Source organism: Phalacrocorax aristotelis, chromosome Z (genome assembly GCF_949628215.1).
Source record: "Phalacrocorax aristotelis chromosome Z, bGulAri2.1, whole genome shotgun sequence".
In the NCBI taxonomy this organism is placed as follows: domain Eukaryota; kingdom Metazoa; phylum Chordata; class Aves; order Suliformes; family Phalacrocoracidae; genus Phalacrocorax; species Phalacrocorax aristotelis.
Window position 1 is genome coordinate 69,425,145 of NC_134311.1, and position 24,050 is coordinate 69,449,194.

General features: G+C 41.3%; 1 protein-coding gene across 2 annotated transcripts; it reads left to right on the forward strand.

Annotated features, from left to right (window-relative positions):
• The first annotated feature begins 446 nt into the window (after positions 1 to 446).
• C1QTNF3 (C1q and TNF related 3) lies at positions 447 to 18,213 on the forward strand. 2 transcript variants are annotated; one of them, XM_075079062.1, is made up of 6 exons: positions 447 to 632; positions 5,834 to 5,945; positions 8,474 to 8,628; positions 12,377 to 12,506; positions 14,002 to 14,101; positions 15,526 to 18,213. In XM_075079062.1, the coding sequence occupies exons 1-6, from the start codon at positions 549 to 551 to the stop codon at positions 15,683 to 15,685; spliced, it is 741 nt and encodes a 246-aa protein (XP_074935163.1). In that variant the 5' UTR covers positions 447 to 548; the 3' UTR covers positions 15,686 to 18,213. The 2 variants fall into 2 exon arrangements, with proteins under 2 accessions (XP_074935163.1, XP_074935162.1); XM_075079061.1 differs by having other exon boundaries at positions 447 to 836; positions 15,526 to 17,548.
• The last annotated feature ends 5,837 nt before the right edge of the window (positions 18,214 to 24,050 follow it).

Genomic DNA, 24,050 nt, shown 5'->3' on the forward strand with positions numbered 1-24,050 from the left:
TAATTGCTCTTGGAAGGATTTTTCGGACTGGGCTGACGCAGTTGTGTGTGTGAATTTCCTGGCAAATAAGGAAGGAGACTGTGTCCAAAAGACATTTAAGAGTGTGAATTCACAGCCTTTCCATGTCTAATCAAGGAGCGTAAACCATTAGCCACATGTTCTCCATTTCCATCACATTTTTTCACACTTAAACAAAAACATGCCAAAGAAAAGGTGATACATTTTTTAATGCCTCCAAGTAGGAACCACGGGAGTCCGTTAAATGCTGTGGTCATTTCCAGCATACAAATCAATTTTCCTTGTGGTGGTGAAGTGGTGAATAATGCCTGGTTTGTTTAAAAGAGCATGACTGATTTTGGATGAAGGATCCTGTCACTTTGGCATTTTTAGTTTTATTTATTGCACGCAACCATATAAAACCTGGTACTAGTCTCAGTGCCAGGCTTACTAGTGGAAAAGCTGAAAGGATCACATAACTGCTGCTGCAGCAAAGAGATTCTCCTTCTGCAAGGCGTTTGCTAGACTCCTGAAAAATTATTTTTAATAACATGGCAGAGAAGGATTTCATCAGTTGGCATCTACTGGCTTTGTTTTTTCTTCCATTTTGCCTGTGTCAAGATGAATACATGGAGGTGAGCAGAAGATCTTATAAACCAGTGGCCAAAGTCTTGCAAAGTCACCACCAGACTGGCCATAAAGGTTCCAGAAGCAGGGAAATATTGAAACAGCGGAGTCAACTTATAGAGTGGACTGTTGATAATAACACTTCTACAGACCAAAAAGTCCTGAGACCAGAGGTAGATGATGTAGAACTGACTACCTCAGATAGAGTCCAGGTACTCTGAATTAATCTTTTAAAGATATCTTTAAAGCTAATGAGATTTTTTTTTCTAATTTGTTAGTGATCTATTTATGAAATTATTTTTATTAAAGCTGTGTATTGGTCTGTATCCTGCTGGGTTGCTTTATAGGATCTTTTAATGAGCTGGTAGAACCAGCAGTGGTTGGGGACACTGGTTTTGACATAGACAGCAGCCCTTTGTTTTGCTGAAACTCTGATCCTGTGCATTCATGTATTCTGATATGCAGTCTCTTAATTACTTCAAGGTATTACTTATTTAATATATTAAAAGTTTAGGTTCTGTTAACCCATTTGGATGTGAAAGAAAATTATGGAATGTATAGAGGTATTTGGAAAGATTCAATTAGCAGAGAATAATTTTGCTTGAAAATTATGTATATAAAATATATTCTTTTGAGCTTGAGACAAACAACAAAATTCTGAGTGTTCAGAAATTTTATTATGAGGAATAGCTTGAAAAAACAGATATTAATGTAATGATAGATTTAATAATACATATCAACTTGACAGTTTCAGAGAAAAAAAGACTTGGAATGAAACTCGAAATCATCTCTAGTATCTGTGTTTTAAACTGGGAATCTTTTTATGCTTTTTGCATGGCCTTTTAGATATTATAGTCATTAGCTCACAGCAAAGGGCTAATGGTGTAATTTGACTATACATAAAATATTGCAGTCCAAATTTAAAAGGAAAAATCTGAAGGGCCGAAGATTAAGCTTTTTCTAGCACTAGGCAAAACAAAATTCCACTCAAATGAAGTTTTTGTTGATTGACCTTTTTTTTTTTTTTAGAAAAAACAACACGAGTGTTTTGTTCCTATTGCTGATACAAATGTTTGAGTCTTGTATAGCTCACCTTTTATCATTTGCTTTTTAAGACTCTTTCAGGTCAAACTATGATATTTTGAATTCCAAATATCATGGACAGGCAGACAAGTGTTGAATAATAACCTACATAAGACAAGCATAGAAAAGATTTTATTTTAATCTTGTTCTAGGCTTGAAGAACTGAAACATATCCAAGTATTGGAATAGTTTTAATACACCACTATATTCCCTGTATTTAAATTTCACAGTGGTTTGCCTTTCCTATTTCTTGGGCAGGAGTTATATATTCCTCCAGTGCACTCAACAACATAGATATTTAACTGTAGGTATGTTAAATTGCACTTGCAGTATATAGACAGTGTAAACCATCAGGTATATAGTCCAATGAGCCAGCTAGTGTGTGTGTACCTCTTTACTGCAGAGAAAATTGTGCAGCTGCATACTACAGACCATGTGTTATTGGTACTTAAAGAAGATTCCCCTTTAATTCAGCATAATTTCAGATAATGCAGGATTTAATACAAAATTACAACATTTTTAGGGTCAAACTCTCCCTCACAAAGTATCACTGTGTTTGGAGTGCATGTGTCTCTCATCAGAGAGTTTAATGCAACATGTTTGGAGTTGCCTATGGGGGGAAGAGGCTGTGGCTTTAAAACTGAGTCCAGCGAGTCTGAGTACAGCTGATGGCAGCCATTAACCTGCCAGATCCTCTCTAAGAAGCAATCTTTGCTGGGGAAATCATGCAATTTTTGGCTACTGAAATGAAATGGAGCACTAGCAGATGCATGACAGGGATAATCCATCACAGTGTGGCTGATGCAATAGGTATTTTCCATCTCCAGGGATTTCCAGGCAGAGGAGGAACAAAGGTGGCACGGACATGTTTCAATTGATGTCAAACCTCCCTCTTCCCCTTGAGCTATCTGAAAGCTGTTTCACCCTTAAGTCCCTACTTTCTTGGTTATCTTAGCTCTGGCTGAAGAATTTCACCCTTGTGCTAAAGTGTTTTAATGGTCCCATTCACTGTTGTGGAATAGAAACAATAGCATTTGTCTTTGCTGCATTGGGTACAAGGCCAGTTTCCACACTGCTGGTAACTTATGTAAAATATAATGTGCATTCCTCAAGCACAAGAACGCTCAGTGCCTGGGGAGAGCCACACCAGACATGTTTTTCCATTTCAGGTTGCTCTTTGAAAACCTTGAGGTACCCCTAAACCTACTGGTGTTACACCCTGAATTTTGGCAATTTTGGTTTGTTTAATGCTTTGCTAGAGAAGCGGCACAGAGGGCCTTAGTGCCCACAGAAATATGCTGTTTTGCATTCAGAACAGGAGCCAAGAATGGCGGATGTACATTACTCATCTTCTGCATTGTCTTAGACAATATAACAGAAACCCACAAAATCAATCAGGAAGTGAAGAAGGGCTGGGTCTCCGATTATGACTCATTCACAGCTTTAAGTTAAGGGACTTTTATAGACCATCTGTTGCCTAGAACTGCCTCCTATATACTAAATCATAGGAAATTCAGCAAACAGGCTCAGAAATATTTCCAGTTTTCTATCTGCATTGGGATATCAATGTGGCAGATGCATTTCACAAGCTCCTAAATCATATTCATGTTCTGAGAGCAATGCCAAAGACTCATTGTCCAATAAAACTTATGTGCAAATGGCTGCATAGGACACCTTTGGCAAGAGGTTGTAATTAATCTCTTTGTCCCATTTGAGTGTAATTTTACTTTAGGAGCAGGTTTTTCCTTTAAACGTACTTTTCATGAACTTCTTTGGTTTTAGAGATTAAAAGAGTATCCTGAATATTCATTGTTCTTGGCAGTCAACTGTGAACATTTTTTTCCTCCTAGTCAAAGGATCAGTAAAGATAATAAGTCAATAGTACTTTATGACTTGTGTAAGTAGTTATTTTGAAGCTAGTGGAACTGTTCTCATACAACCAGGCGGCAGTACTTGCCACATTTGACATGTAATAACCTGCTGAGCTTTTTGAAAGGTAAATGCCAAATAGCATTTGGTAATGACAGCACTAGCATCTACTTTATGATAAAATAGCTGGTTAGCTAATAATGTAGTTCAGGATTTCAGTGCATTGGGTAAAAAGCCAAATCATACCTACATAAAGAGAGTCTCACACACAGTCCAGTTTGCTGGATTCATGCCTTCCTTTACCTATAATCCACAGTTCTCAGTCTGGATATTTCTAGCCTGATATGGCTTATTTGCTCTTGGCAGGTGTGTATATAGTTCACCTTCTCATTCAACATGAATATGAAGCACTAACAAAAAAAAGCTGGAGATTTTAATATCAGTGCAACACTCAACTTTAGCACTTCAGGTGGTGCAAAATGCTTGTGCAACTCCAGTCCTCTTGTACTTGCCTCCCCTTCAAGGACTGCAAATGAGCTGAAAGCTGGGCTACTTCTTCTTTCATATTAGGAAAGTTTTAAGCAGTGCATCTGGTGATTGTCAGTTGTGTTCTTCCTAACAACTAGGAAAGATAAAACAGTGAGAAAGGTACAAACAGGTTCTCCAGGAACAGTCAGTCCAACAGGCAGAACTAACTTTTCTCATAAAATATAGACCTTATCCAGAATTAAGGTAAAAAGCTTAGTGTTGATCAAACCCCATAAATATGAAGTCCTTCTGCCCATTGGCAAGTCTTAACATTTCCATAACTCTTTGAATATGAAGCATATTTGTTGATCTGCCAGGTCAGCCTGTATTCCCATGGTAGCTTCACTGTCAGCAGTTCCAGCTGGAGACAGTATGTGTTCGTCCCATTGGAGGAGTTGCAGTATTTTGGTGGTATGAAGGGGGTTTGCTGTATCTTAAACATTAACTTTCTAGGGGTGTGCTAGGTATTGGTCAAAACACAGGTAGAAATCTTTAGTGTTTCAGATCAAGCCAGTTGATGACCTTGAGAGCAGGAATACAGTACATCTATATGTTCATTTGGCAGCTCCCATCCCACCAGAGGCTTGTTTTCTGCTGTGAAACCAATAGGTCTGCATTAAGCAAGTAATTTGAACATGATTACGATGACTGGAAAGAAAGAGAAGGAAGGCAGAACAATGAGAGAAAAGTAGCAATGAGACTGGTGTAACCATCCCCCTCCAGAATTTAAGAACTGAAATGCACCTCAGGATAATAGCAAAGAATTGTAGGGAAGAAGAAACAAAGAAGGAGAAATGAGAAGGTGGTAGAGAAATAAAATCAAAACCTGGACCTCTACCCTAGCTGACCCATTGGAAGATTTGTGACTACTAAATCATTGCAAGACCCTAGTTACAAAAACCAGCCAGGATTGAATGAGACTCCATTAGTATAAATACAAAAATTTGGGAAAGAAAAGCACTGACACTAAACTATTATCAAAGTACTATTAAGTAGCTAAGCTGTGTATAATAAACTATTAGTTTATTTATGGTGCTGTATTAGTTCCAGCATACAAACAGGTTTTCATAGTTACACACCCACAGCTACAACTAATCAGATGTCTGTAACACCAGGTGTTGTAGTCAGTTCAAATTTTTGCCATGTATCCTGGCACTTTTTTCAGTTCTCCCAACTTTAGTAGCCTGTAAATATACAGGTCAGGGGCCACAAACAGGAATTTGCTGCACAGACATTTTTTAACATCTTTGGGCAGTCCAACACAGATTTCTTTATGTTTAGTGGAGGATAGTTCATTGCTGAAGGTCAAATGAAGTCCCTTCTGTCCTGCCACTTGTTGTACACAGGGTTGTTTGTCAGGAAAGGTCAGCTGAAATGTGGGATCAGTGAAAAGCAGGATAGGAACCTAACTGAAATATTCAGCAAACTTTCATTATTTGGTATTACTTTATTTTCAAAACCCTCACTATTTGACAGGACAAGTTGGTTTTTTGCTTTTTAATATTTATATAGGTCTTAGAACACTTGAAGAGCTATTCCCTTAAATCTTCCAAAAATAACATCTTCAGGGACAACCCAAGTATGGGAGATTTCAGCCCAGATAAGAAACGGTTTGAAAACTTAGCAAATATGTAAACAGAGAATATATAATGAAGACCCTGTAACTGACATGCATGTGATTGGTGCCCTCCATGAATAAGCTATTTAAAGCTTATTTTTGTGCACTTAGCCCCCACAAACCGGACCACAGAATCCAGACTGTAGCTCCTGCTGTCGTGGTGACTTTGGAGTTCGACTCTACCAAGGGCCCCCAGGACCTCCCGGCCCCCCTGGGATGCCAGGTAAAGATGAGGTTTAATTGATTTTTCAATCAGTCTAATTACAGGCTATAAATTACAGGCTATTCTATGAAATATCAGAGAATGGTCCAAACATCAGTATTTGAGGACAGATCCAGAAACAAGTATTTCTATAACTTCTGGGGAGACAGAGATTTTCACTTAGACTCTAAAGTCTTTTCCAGTGAAAACCCATTTGTTATTAACATTCAGCTTTCAGAAATTCATACTGAAAGTAATCTTATTATATTTCTAGGGCAAATTGTTCTCTCTTCTTAAAGCAGCATGAAGCTTCCATTAAAGTTGGAAGAACTTGTGCCCTGGAATTGATTATTGCAATCACCTTTGAAAGCTCTGCTATTGTATGCTTTATTCAGGAGTTTTTTTGTCATCTAGCATACTGCTAGCCAATATTTTACAGAGGCACACATGCTTCTGGTCTCTCATTGAAATGTCTTCTTTTCCTTCTTTCTTCTTGCCTTCCGTAATAAAAAGTACTTCCTCTCCCCCGCCCCCCTTAAAAATGCACACAGAAGAACAGGATACACAATAAAAGGGTATATATACTTTGATCTGATAATTGGTATGGAAAAAGAAGAGTCTAGAGAAGAGAAAAAGATAGTTATTTGCACATCAGTGTAAGTTTGTTACAGCAGCTACCTTCAGGAATTTGAAAATCACTGTTCCTAAAGCAGACGTATAATGTAAATTAACATGTCACTGACCAACAGGTTTGTCTCATCTTCAAAAGCTTACATCTTCTGTTATCACAATAAAAATGCAATTTCATAATCCTTCTGTCTCACAAATGTACTGACAGTACCAGGCATGGCGGATAACCATACACAAAAAAAAAAGTAGTGATTTTTGGTAGAAACAGTTTACAGTAACAGTTAAATCTGGGTGTTCAAGAACTAGCTTTGGTTGGCAAAATATTGAAATAAATTATTACTTTGACATATTTTGGGTATTAGGCAAAATAAGGTCATAGGCATATTTGGTATTAGCCAGCCTTCTGTAAGTTATTCATGCATCAACCTCTTGTAAAAACACTATTGACTATTACAGAAGTAAGGGAAATTTACTGGTGAGGCCTCTTGTGCAGAAATACTGCATTGCGTGTTAATAAATTGTTGGCTTCTTAGGAGCAGGCCACAATTTTCTATTGGACCCTCACTTTCAAGGCAGCACTGGATGTATTGGGATACAGCCCAGTCCCAGCTTTGCCCTTTCTCAGTCATACTTTCTTGTCACCTCAGGATGCCACAAATTTCTCTGTCTCCTCCATCTGCTGCATTTTGTATTTTTGTGCCTGTAAAGGGAATGACAACATCTGCTTTTCTCTTGATTGAATCAAATGTTGCTTGCAGACTTCTGTTCTGAACCGGTAGAGAAGCAGTCTGGCTTTACATGAAGCATCATTCTTGTTATTTTTAAGAGTTACTGATTTCTCTATCCAAACAAAAATATGTTTAATTTCTTCCACCATTTAGCTTCCTTGTTTGAAGTAAAATTTTTTCTCAATATAAAAACTCTGAAGAATTACTTAATCATTAGATTTGATCTCAAACAACGATGTTCTTCCTGTAAATTCGTCGCCAGAGCGACTAACCAGAGAACAAGCAGAGTAGCAAAGAATCTAATTTCAATTCAGGTAGAACTGGAACAATGATGACACTAATTAATCCCCTGAATAATTAAAATGTCAGGCTTTTGCTTCAGGTAAGCATAATAATTCCTTATTGATTCTAGCCAACTTCAAATTTTTTTCAGTCACACAGACATTTGCTCAGTAATTTACTCAGTAAACATCACAAAGTAATACTGCAGATGCAGGAATATAGTTTTGCAATGACCCTTTTTACAAGAAGCCATCCCATAAAACTTTATTATAAAAAATTTGTCTTTCCTTAAATCTAGGAACATGCAATCAATCAACCCCTTCAAGCTAACCAGCACCCTGAGGATGCACACTCTCCCCTTTTTGGCACAGATGGGTTCATTTAGCTTGTTTAAGGCTACAGCAATTCTTCAGTTGTGTAGACATGTTTTAAAGATAGTAAAATGTTATTCAAAATTATCTTATCCTACCATAATAAACGTAAATTATCAGCAAATAAGGTTTCACACAAAAGGAAAAGCAAGAGTGCTTATGCAGGCTACTAGGTATGTGCCAATAGGCAGTAGCTTTTGCTTTCCTTGAGCCTCATGTCTGCTGAGGTCTTGTCTTTGCACAACTCCCCAACAACACAATGACTTGAGACACTGGCAGTTTATATAGCAACACCAAGACAGCATGAGAGTTAACTCTTAAACGTCAGTCTACATCCTTCTGGAAACTTGCTCATCAAAACCTCCACCTTTAGCTTAACCAGACAGCTGTTTCTTACCTATCGCAGCTCAGTCTGGGTTTTATGGTATTGGAAAGTCCATGTGTTGCAAACTGGTGAAAAGGACTCTGTCGCAGTTATCTGTTAAAATATATTATATAGAATTATTTAAGTTAAACACAAAGCTCTGTTTCCTTTAAGGAAATCATGGAAACAATGGAAACAATGGAGCAACTGGACAGGAAGGAGCCAAAGGTGAGAAAGGAGACAAAGGAGATACAGGACCGAGGGGAGAGCGTGGCCATCATGGACCCAAAGGCGAGAAGGGTTACCCTGGGATTCCTCCAGAACTACAGGTACAAAATCTCTGGTTTGCATTGGCTGCAGCAGTTCTCAGGTTATGGTTTTCTTCTCTGGAAAACAGTACCTAACTACTGTAAGATGCGTAAGAAGCAAATCCCCCTGTAAATTAATACAGTGAGAGACATATGGAGCCCTTGTCATGACTGACAAATGTGCTCTGCCAAACCTTCCTGGAAACAAAAGAAATCAGGGCTTAGTCTTTCTTTCTAAAGCATGCAGCTGAGAAATGGGCAGGAAAGAACATATATAGTTCCCTTTTAGGACAGAAAGCCAGTATCTGGGTCATTAAAGCATAATAGTGGGGACTATCATTTTTCTATCAAGCTGTCTCACTCACATAACTGCATTTGCTATGGCATACGGCCAGAGTAAAGGAGTCACTCAGGCACATGCTTCTCAGGTCAGTCAGACTTTGTGAGATTCTCAGAAGCAGATGTATCCAGCTCCTCAAAGTATGGGGTCAAAACCTGTGAGTGCAGACAGAAGTCCTTTGGTTTTGAAAAATACCCCACAGTAGCTATCCGTGGTTTTATATGTGTAGATACTTTAAATATGTTGGGAAGCATGTAGGTTCTGCCTATGAATGAACTACCCAAAAGCCAGATGTACATTAAAACATGGGTTCAAGCCTGAGCTGAGAAGTTCTGCTGAGGGATGGGATATATTTGTTTGGGCTTAACATTGTGTTGGCATAGCCCTATAGCTTTTGCATTAGAGCTTCTTCATGTCCCAGGAATCTGCCTGGCAGTGGAGAGCTTATATATGTATGTATACACACACACACACACACACACACGCACACACACACACACACACATACACACGCACACACGCACACACGCACACACGCACGCACGCACGCACGCACACACGCACACACGCACACACGCACACACGTATGTAAATATATATATACACACGCAGACACATATATATATCTGCAGTACAGCAGAGACGTGGTCTTGTCCTGTTCTTAAGGCAACTGAAAGTAAATGGGACCTGGACAACTAAGACCCTTGGTTGCTGTTGCAAAGAGGGTTTAAAAGAGTCCTCCATACTGTATACTGCAGTGTAGCAATATACCAGTAATTCATCTGCAATAGCAGGAAGACTTGACTGTCTCTATGATGTAGCGCAGCTGAGGTGCTAAAGGGACGATTTAGATGCATGGCAAGCCTTTGAGACGTGTCCTTCCTGGTCTCCACCTGCCACTGTAGAAGAAACTTCTGTAGGTCAGATCAGCAAGCCCCATGTGAGAGAATCCTAAAGTACTTCAGATGGCAGTAGGTGCATTTGCATGGGCAAGTGACTGCAGTCAGATTCAGCTCCAGGTAGCCTACATGTGAAGGAAGCATCTCAGCTCCCATTACAATTAAAGAGCAATTCAGCTTAATCTGAGAGTCAGTGCTGCTCTGGGGCAAATGGGACTTCCGACACCACAGAGTATAGAGATCTCCAGAAACCAATACGGAGTTTACATACTCACTCACATGCACACACTTTAATAGAATTGTCTTAGTCTTGATCTGATTTGTACCCCCAAACCAAGTTCACCACAGAAACGACAAAATGGGATAAAGGAAACATGCACAAAAAGAAATCCCACTTCCAAACACTCTGACTCCAGAGGAAACTGAAATTCTGATCTATTTACAGATCTACACCTTTTAACTGAAGGATATTGTTTCCCAATAACAGTCATTCATGTATGTTTTATATCCTCATAAAAGACATGCAGATTAACAGCAAAATCAACAGCACAACCAATGTTTGCAGTGTGGGAAAATGGCTCTGGATTTCTTGGCATTGTGTTTGTTTGAATTCTCCATGCTAGGTTGCATCAAGATGAGATAATCGCACAGAATAAAATTCACGGTGAAGTTTCCAAAATTACTGGACTTTTGTAATAAAGCCAAATTATTTTATTATTTTTAGAATTAACTGAAACTAACGTTATAGCTGAATATTTTAAAGACATATTTTTTCTAATTACATTCAACATAAATCCTTTTGCAATTTTAAAATGAGCTATCAGCATTTTTTCTTACATAAAAATAGTGGTAGTAATTTAATTAAAAACTGAATCATGAAAAAGAATTAATAACCAAAGCATTTATTGAAATACCTGTTTCCAAGTAAAATTCCATCACTGTTTTTAACAGATATGTTTAAAAATTCTTTACACTGTATAGTATATAATTTCTTATTAATGTCATGCTTAAGAATTTTAGAGCAGGGGTAGGTAGTGGAGGAAACACTTGAATATAATACTGCTTTAAGAACAGGATTATTTTGAAAAACCTGGCATGTCTATATTGATCTGAGACTTCAAAATGAGACCTGGGGAGAAAAGACATAATTTGCAACTCTTCTGATCAGCCCAAGAAAAGTAGCTTGAGGTCAAAAAAATGTGAAATGGAATCTAGACAAAAAGCAATAAATTCCATCAAGCTGCCATTACAGCTGCTTTCCTTTAATACATGATGAACTTTGATGTGATCCTGGCTGAGAAGCAAGAAGTTAACAATTTGCCGTCATAGAAAATGCATCCATGCAGGGATAAGGAAAATCAGCCAAAGCTTTCAGCTCACATCTGGAGCTCCTCAAATTTCTGAGAAGATGGCTAATGATTTCCATTGTTGGATCTGGACTTGCATTTGATTTTTGCATTTTGGTTTTGTTCTCATTTGGATCTGAAATCAAAAGAAGTTTGGAGTGTTTTGGATGTTGTTTTTTTTTAATACTAGTATCGCTGGAATCTCACTAAAAATGTAATTTTTGTGAGGGGCAGTAAAAACTGTAATTGAACACTTCTCATCTAAGAAGTTAAGAGATTGAGATAAAAAGCCAAGTCACTGTGTAACCTTCTGGCATCCAGGTGCAGCAATTCTGCCTGTACCCTGTTTATTGACAGTCAGATGGGGGAATCACAGACTCAAAGAAGCGATAACACCCTTCCGTGCCCATGCAAATTGGCAGGGTTGTTCCCTGCTATCTTGCAAAGGGTAATTTGAATTGTCTGCTGTAGGAGGTTTTGCACTGCTTCCTATGAAAAATTTTCCACAGCCAATACATCCCACTGCAAGAGGTGTAACATGAAGTTGAAGCACAGTTTCCACTTTCTTAGTCTCCTGTTTTGGTCCCCACCACCCTCTGTTGGTGTGACTACGGGTACAGGGCAACTGGTAAGAGAGAAAAAGCACTGAATGTTGAGTCCCAGCAACTGCGCTTCTAGAGGACCTCTAATAAAAATGCCTAATGTATCTCTGAAGGTACTTAGCAAGAAACACTAATGTGTATGGATTGTACCAAGCATTATTTATTTCACAGATTCAGTTAAAAGCAATATCCAGTCTAAATGCATTGGTGAATATATAAAAAATAATTAAATCACTTTTGCAGGGAATACCATCCATTTGAATACCAGTTTTCTATTGCATCATTCAAGAAAGACTTAAAAGTAAATAAAAGCCCAAACGAAGGTGCTGACCTGCGAACACTTTCCCATACACTTTTACAGTCATGAATAGTCCAATTGAGTGTAAGAAGCCTAGTCCTCTTCCAGTTGCATTCAATGGGAGTTTTGTTACTGGAGTTTAATGGTCTTGGAGCAGGCCCTAGAAGAACATCTCCGTCAGGAAAATAAACAGACTGCAAATACAGGAAGAAATTCTGTAGCTGATTTCTCTACATATGTGCATTTCGTGAACAACTGCCTTAATAAGAACCGCATTTTTGCAGGTTGCATTCATGGCTTCCATGGCTACTCACTTCAGCAACCAGAACAGTGGGATCATCTTCAGTAGTGTTGAAACCAACGTTGGGAATTTTTTTGATGTCATGACTGGGAGATTTGGTGCTCCAGTGAATGGTGAGTGTTTGCAAAACAAACTAATGCAATTCCGGGAGCTATAGGGAGAAGTGTGGTCAGTAATGATGAAAAGCTAGCTAACTGCTTTTACACAAGGCACTGATGAGACTTGCTCTGCATAGTTCCTGCTACCTACTTTCAGGAAAAAAGAAATTGGAAACTGAGCAAGCCAAGAGGGCTTGCCAGCCAGTGTGACTAGTGCTGGCACAAAGGCAGGAGGAAGAGGTATGGCCAGAGCTGGCAGGGGAACAGGACCATCTGCTTTGAGACCTTTAGCCCTTCAACCACTGTGATGAGATAACCATGGCCTTGGTCTTGCAGCAGTAGCAGCTTCACAGTTGACTTCTCCACCTTCTGCCTCCAGTCACTCTCTTCATCCCCATCTTCCTTCATGCCAGTTCAGCTGTGAGCTGGTCTGCAACAGATGTGTGGCTGGAAATGAGGCACTACAGTTTCTCCTGAGTTATTTTTGAGCTACATCGGTCACCCACCTTAAACAGCTGCGGTGCAGGAAGAACAATCAGAAATGGGGGAGGCAGGGCCGTAACCAAAAATATGGCTAAGTATAGCCTGAAATCATGTTCCTTCACTTGGCCTTTCTCACCCTGCCATTCATTTACTCACTGCTATGGGAAATGATACTAAATTAAATAAAAGTCAGGCCCTCCAAGCTTGCTGTAGTACATCTTACTGACAGTTAGGGGGGTGTGTCCTCACAGCTGCTTCCTTTTGAGGTTAATGTATATGTGGATGTCAAAAAACTTTGACCCACAATGATTTAATGACTATGATGCAAATTCCAAGCTCCCATTGCAGGGTCAATGCCACAGGTGCACTGTTCAGGAGCAAGGAGCTTGTATTCCTGCCTCAGGATGCACTGAACCTACGTTACATACATTACTGATTGCACTTACAACATTGCTGGCACCTTTCAGACACAGAAAGAGCTAAAAAGAGAAAGAATGATGGCAAGGGTGTGTTGTGCAAGAAGAGATAGCAGTGGCTACGTCTGCATTGTTCAGGATGTGGTACAGCCCGATGAGCAGGAGTGGGTGCTGCAAAAACCACTCATGCCCTGCCTGACCTGGGCAACATGCTGGCTGTCTGACAACCTCTGAGGCTGATCCCTGGCTGGCCTGGAGGCTGCCCTTTTGGGAGAGGGCAGGAGCAAGAAGGTAAGGAAAAAAAGCTGAGAGAGGGGTCGTTAGACTCAGGCTCAGGGAAATTTCCCTTTCAGTGTGAAGGAAGGGATGAGTGGTCCTGCCATGTTCACACACAGTCATTTCTCTGGGACAGGATGTGGCTGAACCCCTGCCATATGCAGAATAAAAATGAATCAGATTTTGGCACACTATAAGCAGAAGCAAAATACCCACTGACAACTGGAAGGTAATTTTGACCTCAGCTGTTATGTTTCTTCAGTGAGAAGCACAAGTCTGTAGCATGACTACCTCCCCTTACGCAGCAAACACACTGTATTTGCATATCTTTTCAGGGGTGTATTTCTTTACCTTCAACATGATGAAACATGAAGATGTGGAGGAGGTGTACGTGTATCTGATGCATAATGGTAATACAGTGTTCAGCTTATACAGGTAAGTGAAGGGCCAGGCCATTTTAATGCAAAAGACATGTTTGCACAGATGTGATAGCTTGCTTACATTTCAAGAAACATGAAATTGTTTGGTTTTTGAAGAAATTCTTTAGGGTAAAATAACCAATAATGAAAAACTATTGTATTTTGCCCTCCTCAACTTGCAAATTTGGATCGTACCTGCCACAGATCCTGGACCTAAAATTCAGCCTTGATCACAAGTTCCTCAAAGCTCAGGGGAAAAGAATTAGCACTGCAAGTCAGAGCTGGAGCCCAGCTGTATCATGCTGTCTTTCTGCTAAAACATATCTTTGTCCCATTTCGCCTGTCAGACTAGTAACAGTCTTGTTAAAGATTAGGGGAGAACAATTTACTTTGAAGGTGGACAGCATTTAAACTACAGTGGTAAGGATGAGTAAGAAGCAAAGGTCCTCCATTTACTAGTTTTGTTGTCATTAGCACATTTGGAATGAAAAGTTTCTGAACTCTTTATGTTAGCTGGAGAATCATCAAGAATAGGATTCACCTGTAGCTTATCAAATTCTATAAGGACCAGGTCAAGAAGCTTCTAGGCAGATGGATATCTAAAAAAAAAAAAAAAAGTGTTTGGAAGAAACTATTATTTCTTTGATGCCAGCCAGAGGTCTGATGCCAAAACCAAGCTTCTCTCCTGAACAGACACCAAAGCTTAGGTTGTGATCACACTGCACTTTAGGCACTTAGATGATAGCAGGTTCATTTAAGCTGTCAAGGTTTCTTCAACAGCTCATACCTGAAGCACCATCAATGGGTGCTTCATTCCCAATAGATCTTTCCTGCAAAAGAAAAAGTGCCCATTTTTTTTCCTCTGAAGCACTGATGTCAGAAAAGGTAACAGGTGGAAGAAAGGGAACCAACCTTCAGGCAAAGCCAGCAGGTTAGCCTGCATTGAACATATCTACATTCCAACAAAAAACGTCAGGATGGAGTGAACTGCCTGTCTGGCCATTGCCTGTGCTGGGAGTACAGGCGCTCAGCTCACATGAGACTCCTGACCTGGAGGCATTTAAAATTAGCTGGGATGAATCCGAAGGAAAAAGAGCATCACAGGAAATCTGAAGTGTTGTGATGAGTAAGTAGAGTTTTATTTTAAAAAACATATTTGTTCCTGTGCCCTGGAAAAAAATATGTGAGTTAAAATTCCAGAATTTCAGAAAGGAATGAAATGATGCAATTAGGTAAGGTGCAAAATTTGACAAGGAGATCAAATGCAGAAAGACGCCAAAATTTCCTCATAAAGCTGAAAAAATGTTGGCAAGCCTTTCAAGGAAGTTTTGCTCAGGATAACAATGTGCTTTCTTGGATTCTTTTTTTTTTAAAAAAAAGTTGTTTGCTTGACCCTTTTTGAAAAACAAAAAGCTGACCTGTCAAAATGTTCATCCTTAGCTATGAATCAAAAGGGAAAGCAGACACTTCAGGAAACAGTGCAGTGCTAAAACTTGCCAAGGGAGATGAAGTTTGGCTGCGAATGGGAAATGGAGCCCTCCACGGGGACCATCAACGCTTCTCTACCTTTGCTGGGTTTCTTCTTTTTGAAACCAAGTAAAAAAAGAAACAATTCAATAGATGTTTATCTGAGGAAAATTCTTTTTTGGAACTGCTATTTTTCTCTGGACTGTGGAATAGCATTACAACATTGAAAGATCAACAAAGCTTGTCTTGATGCAATGCGTTGCTATTTGTGTATCAGAGATGAGCTACATTGGGTAGATGACACACAGATTCCAGAAGATGTACTGTCATCTGGGTTGTATCTAGTGAATCGTTAAATGTTGCTATTGCTCTCTTCTCCAAAGTGACTGAAGAACAAAGGAAAAAGATTTTAAATAATTTAGAGAGCAGTTTGCGCAGTGAAGTCAATTTTGTCTGTAAATATACTTAAGTATACGTCAGGAATTGAACTATCAATTCATGTTTTGCTGTTCATTTATTCAGTTCTTATTACATGTTCTTTTAAGTTTGCATCATGGAAATAGGCCTGAATGTATTATAAGTAAGCTCAGCTGAGACCAGATTTAAAGGAAGACATTTTTACTGGACTAGAATGAACTTTACAAATAGAAGAAAAAATGTGAAAATACAGATGTCAAGGATTCACGTTTATTGTATTCCCATCTCAAACGTCTGAAGATGTATCTGGTGTCATATTTCACAGTTTTTTAGTACATATTTATGCTTTCTCTCTCTCTCTTAAAAAAAGAGTGGTAGTAATTCTTGCTTTAATAGCAGCTTGGAGCTAAGGTAATTTAGCTTCCAGTGTGCAGGGGATAAGACAGTGGAACTGTAATGTTTCTTCCTAGCCTTTAAATTGTTAAAACCTGATGTAACTGAATGCAAGGTGTCAAAGCAGAGGAATATATGCTGGAGAAGTTGGGGTATGCCAACAGCACAAACAAACACATGCTATGTTGAGTTTGGAGCTCTTTTAGAAGGAGGTACCTTTTAATATTGCATATTTACTTAACAGTGAAGTGTTGATACAGTTTTCCTACCAGCCTTCCGAGAACCAGTATTTCAGGGAAAGACCTTGCAGCCTGGCAAAGCAGCAGCTAACCCTGTTCAGTATTTAACTGGTGAAACCAAATGCTGGCTGGCTCTGAAGTTCTGGTCACAGTAAACTGGGCCATTCTTCAGCATTAATATTTGCTACCGGATTTTCAAAATTTGCGTACCTGAAATCCTGGTTTGCTGTTTTCTTTTGATCAGAATCAGCACCAAATATACTAAGACAATAACAAATTTTGAATGTATCTTCTGTGTATTCTGGCTCTCCACACACAAGCTAATGAAATGTAAATTACATTTTAACACACATTACATTTTAACCAGACATTACCTGCCATTGAAGAATAACAAGCAGGTGGGGCTAGGGCAACATTTATTTGAAATTCTTTTATACTGGATGCAGATACCAGTAGCACAACAACAGAGCAAACGAATCAAAATGTGTCCTATGAACTTGTATGTCCATGTACAAGTTCCCAGTGTATATAAACCATGTCTTACGATGAAAAATGCATGTTGATACCTGATGATTATAACTTGTGATTTTTTAGTTTTATGCATCAACCACTGAAAATATTAGCTTTAATGAAGTAATCCGATGAGTTTTATTGTTTCTTTATGACATTATGTCAGGTTTGCACCACATAGGTTTCCAAAACCTGAGACCATGTTATTTTAGTAAGCATTATAGTAAAATTCTGGCATGTCTTCAAACAAGATCCACACACCAGGTAATCAGATAATGTTATTCTTTTGGAATAAGTGCATAAGTTGTATGAGATATATGGCATCATAAGCTAATGTTCACAGTAAGAAAAATCTTGGAAAAAGTATTTCTTGTTGTGTTAGGAATGTCTGCTTATTTTGTAACACATACATTTACCCAATAAAGTTTAATAGTCATAAAACTATACTGGTTTGTTCATACCTGTATTTACCAAGGACCTCACCGTTTGGATACTAGGGAGATATATTCTTAATATGTATTTCCTAAGCATCGATTTTGCTACTGAACATGAGAAAGCCATCACTAAGGGTCAAAATCAATTTATTTTACATATATATATATATATATACACACACATATAAAATTTAAATCCCTACAGTTTCTTCTGGGGGATTAGTTTTCCTTTATGGGAGGGACATTTTAATCCATTTTGGTCAGAATAAAGCACTTAGAAACTATGATACATACACTCATTTTAAGCTCCTTTACATTACCTCTTGTAATGGCCATGACAAAAAAGAAAGCCAAGTTTTGCCATTCTCATTTTATGTTGTTTTCACAAGTTTTGTGCAAGTTGGCCTGCTAAGAGTGGAAAGCAACTAAGAATGACTGCAAAAGCTTCTGACAAACAAACAGCAGCATGGTGTCAGTTCCAAGATTAAAGCTAAGAGGTTTTTTACATCAAGGTTGAAACTTCCTAAGTTTTGTATGAAATCTCTGCAGTCTTTTCTCTGCAAAGTTATTGCATGCAATCTCTGCTGGCTGAGTGTTGTAATACTTTACAAATAAATTGTAAACTTACATATTAATTTCAAAGGTCCTTCAAAATATAGCAGCTGATGTAAAAATCTGTGTGTGTTCCTATTCCTCAAAATTATCAAGTTTTATATTCAGTAAGTCATGTGGAATGTATGTTTTTTTCTTAGAAATGTTTAAGAAAATCAGTCATCTTTCCATTGCTGCTGTTAGTTGAAAGCCTCTTTGCTTAGCAGATGCTCAAGACAAAAATGTCTTCTGTCAGAGGCTTTTGTTCTTGTTACAAAATAGGTGGTAACTTTTAATTTGTATTACACGTGAGAAACCTGGGAGCTCAAAAGCTGCAATTTGGAGTATACTTAATGGTTCCTTGTCTTTGCTAAGCTGAGTCTGTCTATCTCTCTCTCAGTCCATGAGCTCTCAGAGTTCACCAAAACTTGGCAAAAGCTGCAAGGCCCTGCCTGCCACAGAGCTGTGGTTTGGTAGGTGATATTCTGCCTCTGTGGTTGGATCTGGCATCCTAGCAGGACAAACATTGCCTCACACAGTGTAAAGTTGAGCTCTGCTCTGCATGAAACACCAGCCCCAACCCTTGGTCCTTCCTTCCCCCTGAGACCCAGGGACTGCTGTCCTTCCCTGTGACACCCTTGCAAGGCAGCAGCTCTCATCTTGCCTTGGTTGGTGCCCTGGCAGCCAAGAGGGCCAACCGTGTCCTGGGTGCATCGAGCCCTGCATTGCAGCTGGGTGAAGGAGGGGATTGTCCTGCTCTGCTCTGCGCTGGTGTGGCCTCACCTTGAGCACTGTGTGCAGTTTTGGGTGCCACAGTACATTAAGGATACAAAGCCACTAGAAAGTGTCCAGAGGAGGACCATGAAGTTGGTGAAGGGTTTAGAGGGGAAACCGTATGAGGAGCAGCTAAAGTCACTTGGTTTGTTCAGCCTGGAGAAGAGGAGGCTGAGGGCAGACCTCATGGCGCTCTGCAGCTTCCTCACAAGGGGAGGAGGAGGGGCAGGCACTGATCTGCCTGCCAATGACAATGCAGCACAGGACGAGCAGCAGAGAACAGCCATACTTCCGACGCTTCATCGCCCTGCTCCCTGGTTAAATTCATACTAAAAAACAAAGCAGTGCCAGAGTTTATTCTCTGGCCCAGATTTATCATCTGACTATGTTAATGCTAATTAAATTCTCTCAGCCTCCATAGCAGGGTCTCTGCTTGCAAAACTGTCTGTTGGCCCAGTCCCAGAGATACAACATCATTGGCAAAAGTGAAACCTGGCTGGCTGAGTCCTGTGACTGGTGTGCTATGACGGATGGTTACAGGCTCTTCAGGAGGGATAGGTAGGGCAGGTGAGGTGGCGGAGCAAGGTGGCGGGGCAGGGGGGGCACTGTATGTAGCAAAGGAGCTGGAATGCAAAGCTTGCAGTTGGAGATGTTGAGAGCCTCTGGGTAAGGACTAAGGCGCAGACAAATAATCAGATGTTTTCCTGGGGTTTACTGTAGGCCACCCAGCCAGGATGATGATACTGATGAGTTATTCTTTAAGGAACTAAGGGATGCCCCTAAGTCATCTGCCCTTGTACTTATGGGGGACTTCAGCTTGCCAACTGTCAACTGGGAATACCACACAGCTTGCATATGAGTTGGCAGGGTCATCAAGAGGGCTTTAAAGTAGGTTCAAAGGGGGAAGCCAGTCCACTAGAGAGGAGCCTAGGGGTGGCGTGGTAAGGTTGGGTGTGAAATTGATAGTCCAGCTCAAGTGCATCTACACCAGTGCATGCAGCACTGTCAACAAACAGGAGGAGCTGGAAGCCATTGTGCAGCAGGATAGCTATGAGTTAGTCGCCATCACAGAGACATGGTGGGATGACTCTTAAGACTGGAGTGCAGCAATGTATAAGGCTATAAGCTCTTCAGAAGCAACAGGCAAGGAAGGAGAGGCGGTGGGGTTGCTTTATATTTTAGAGAGTATTTTGATTGCATAGAACTTAGCAATTGTAATGATAAGGTTGAGTGCTTATGGGTAAGGATGAGGGGGAAGGCCAACAAGGCAGATATCCTGCTGGGGTTCTGTTATAGACTACCCAACTAGGATGAAGAAGTAGAAGAGACTGGTGGAAGCCTCACAATTGGTTGTCCTTGTTCTCATGGGGGGCTTCAATTTACCAGATATCTGTTGGAAATACCACACAGGAGAGAGTAAACAGTCTAGGAGGTTCCTGGAATGTGTGGAAGATGATAATCTGATGCAGCTGGTAAGTGAGCCAACCACGGGAGGTGCCTCACTTGACCTCCTGTTCACAAACAGAGAAGGACTGATGGGAGATGTGGCAGTCAGAGGCTGTCTTGGGCTTAGCAACCATTATATGATCGAGTTCTCAATTCTTGGTGAAATAAGGAGGGGAGTCAGCAAAACCACTACTATGGACTTCTGGAGGGCAGACTTTGGCCTGCTCAGGACACTGGTTGGGAGATCCCTTGGGAGGAAGTCCTGAAGGGCAAAGGATGCCAGGATGGCTGGGCTTTCTTCAAAGAAAGAAGCCTTGCAGGCACAGGATCAGGCTGTCCCAAAGTGACACGAGATGAACCATTGGGGAACAGGACCAGCCTGGCTGAACAGGGAACTTCTGCTGACACTCAGGATAAAAAGGAGAGTTTACCACTTTTGGAAGAAAGGGCACACAACTCAAGAAGGGTACAAAGATCTTGTTAGGTCTTGCAGAGAGAAAACTAGACAAGTAAAAGCCCAGTTAGAACTCAACCTGACACTGTTGTAAGGAATAACAAAAAATATTTTTACAAATATATTAACAGCGAAAAGAGAATGAAGGAGAATCTTCATCCATTATTGGATGTGGAGGGAAACACTGCCACGCAGGATGAGGAAAAGGCTGAGGTACTAAATGCCTTCCTTCCCTCAGTCTTTAATTCAGACCACTTATCCCTGGGATGTTCAGCCCCCTGAGCTGGAAGACAGGGCTGGGGAGTAGAATAAACCCTCCATAATCCAGGAGGAAGCAGTTTATGACTTGCTGGGCACCTGGACACTCACAAGTGTAAGGGGCTGGATGGGATCCAACCAGGAGTATGAGGCAGCTGGCAGAGTAGCTTCCCAAACCGTTCTGCATCATTTATCAGCAGTCTGGTTAACAGGGGAGGTCCCAGATGACTGGAGCCTTGCCACTGTGATGCCCATATACAAGAAGGGCTGGAAGGAGGATCCAGGGAACTACAGGCCTGTCAGCCTGACCTCGGTGCCGGGAAAGGTCATGGAGCAATTTGTCTTGAGTGAGCTCACCAAGCATGTGGAGGACACCCAGGGGATCAGCCCCAGCCAGCATGGGCTCATGAAAGGCAGGTCCTGCCCGACCAACCTGATCTCCTTCTATGACAGGGTGACCCGTGTAGTGGATGAGGGGAAGGCTGTGGATGTTGTCTACCTGGACTTTAGTAAAGCCCTTGATACTGTCTCCTACAGCATCCTCCTAGAGAAGCTGGCGGCTCACGACTTGGACAAGTGCACTCTGTGCTGGGTTAAAAACTGGCTGGACGGCTGAGCCCAGAGAGCGGTGGTGAATGGAGTCACACCCAGTTGGCGGCCGGTCACGAGCGGTGTTGCCCAGGGCTCAGTGTTGGGGCCGGTCCTATTCAGTATCTTCATTGATGATCTGGATGAGGGGATTGAGTGCACCCTCAGTAAGTTTGCAGATGACACCAAGCTGGGTGGAAGTGTTGATCTGCTCGAGGGTAGGAAGGCTCTGCAGAGGGACCTGGACAGGCTGGATCGATGGGCCAAGGCAAACTGTATGAGGCTTAACAAGGCTCAGTGCCGGGTCCTGCACTTGGGTCACAACCACCCCATGCAACGTTACAGGCTTGGGGAGGAGTGGCTGGAAAGGGCCCGGTGGAGAAGGCCCTGGGGGTGTTGGTTGACAGCTGGCTGAGCATGAGCCAGCAGTGTGCCCAGGTGGCCAAGAAGGCCAACGGCATCCTGGCTTGTATTCAGAATAGTGTGGGCAACGGGAGCAGGGAGGTGATAGTGCCCCTGTACTCAGCACTTGGGCCTGTCAGTCGAAGAAGGACATTGAGTTGCTGGAGTGTGTGCAGAGAAGGGCAACAAAGCTGGTGAAGGGTCTGGAGAGCAAGCCTTATGAGGAGAGGTTGTAGGAGCCAGGGTTGTTTATCCTGGAGAAGAGGAGGCTGTGGGGAGACCTTATCACTCTCTAGAACTACTTGAGAGCAGGTTGTGGTGAGGTGGGTGTTGGTCTCTTCTCCCAGGTCACTAGAGATAGAACAAGAGGAAATGGCCTCAAGTTGTGTCAGGGGAGGTTTAGATTGGATGTTAGGAAGAATTTCTTCACTGAGAGAGTGGTCAGGCATTGGAACAGGTTGCTCAGAGAGGTGGTGGAGTCACCATCCCTGGAGGTATTTAAAAGGTGTGTAGTCGTGGCACTTCAGGGCATGGTTTAGGAGACATGGTAGTGTTGGGTTGGTGGTTGGACTTGATGATCCTAGAGGTCTTTTCCAACCTTAGTGATTTTATGTTTTAATGGTACAAACAGGTTCAGAAGATTCATAAACCATCTTGACCGTAACTTCTTGGTACAGGTACTAAGGCAACCGACCAGGAAAAGCGTCTTGCTTGATTTGCTGCTTATTTACAGAGAGGGTCTCATGGTTGAAGTGGTGATTGGTGGCTGCCTAGGCCACAGCAACCATGAAGCAGTCAAATTTAAAATCTATGGTAACAGGAGGAAAACTGCCAGCAAGAACTCAACTCTGGGTATGAGGAGAGCAGACTTCAGGTTGCTCAGGAACTGCTTGGTAAGGTCCCCTGGGGAAAAGCTTTTGCAGGTGTGGGGTTCCATCAGTGCTGGCCACTTTTTACCTACCACCTCCTAAGAGCACAGGAGCAGCCAATTCCAAAGCATAGGAAGTCAGGCAGGAGAGGCAGAAGGCCAGCTTGGCTGTCCAGGGATCTTCTTCTAGAAATAAGGTGAAAAAAAGAAAGTATATGGCCAGTGGAAGCAAGGTCAGGCAACATGGGAAGACTGCAGGGATAGTGTTCGCCACTGTAGGGAGGAAATTTGTGTGGCCAAAGCTCAATTAGAGTTGAAGCTGTCCTGTCCTGTACTGTGAGGGACAATAAAAAAGGCTTTTAAAAATATGCTAATGGCGAAATACAGGCCAGAATAACATTGGCCCCTTGCTTGATGAGCATGGTCACATCATCAACAGGGACATACACAACCCAGAGAGGTTTAATGGTTTCTTCACCTTGGTCTTCAACACTGATTGAACACTGGGCTAGAGAACCACAACTGTGGGAATGATAAACTCCCAACCGATGCCAAACTTGTGGGACTTGCTGCTCCAGCTGGATCCCTATAAGTTGATGGGGCCTAATAAGATTCATCTGAGGGTACTTAAAGAGCTGCCTGATGTCATAGCGAGACCTCTCTCAATGATTTTTCAATGCTCTTGGGAATCTGGAGAAGTCCCTGTTGACTGGAAGCTGGCAAACGTTGTTCCAGTCTTCAAGAAGGGCAACAGAGATGACCCCGGTAACTATAAGCCTGTCAGTCTTACTTCTGTGCCTTGCAAAAGTATGGAGAAAACACAACTTCTGTGTGAGAAAAACATGAACTAGAATGAAACCTAGCTGAAGGAAAACATCTTAGGTCTGGGGCCCAGTTTCACGAGTGGTGTTTAAAGAAAGCAGAATTTTGGCGTTTTCCTGTGCAGGGTCAGGAGTTCGACTCGATGATCCTTGTGGGTCTCTTCCAACTCAGGACATTCTATGATTCTATGATTTTATGATCACTGGCTTGGGCAAACTTTTAAGCAGTACTCCAGAAAAGTTGGGGTCATAGGTCCTTGCCATGGGCTAAAGGCATTCTCAGGACAGTTCTGCTGACATAAT

Coding starts and splice junctions, on each gene's coding strand:
- C1QTNF3 (XM_075079061.1), top strand. CDS start 549: ATGGCAGAGAAGGATTTCATCAGTTGGCATCTACTGGCTTTGTTTTTT. Junction 8,629..12,376: donor GGATTCCTCCAGAACTACAG/GTACAAAATCTC, acceptor GCATTTTTGCAG/GTTGCATTCATGGCTTCCAT. Junction 12,507..14,001: donor ATTTGGTGCTCCAGTGAATG/GTGAGTGTTTGC, acceptor ATATCTTTTCAG/GGGTGTATTTCTTTACCTTC.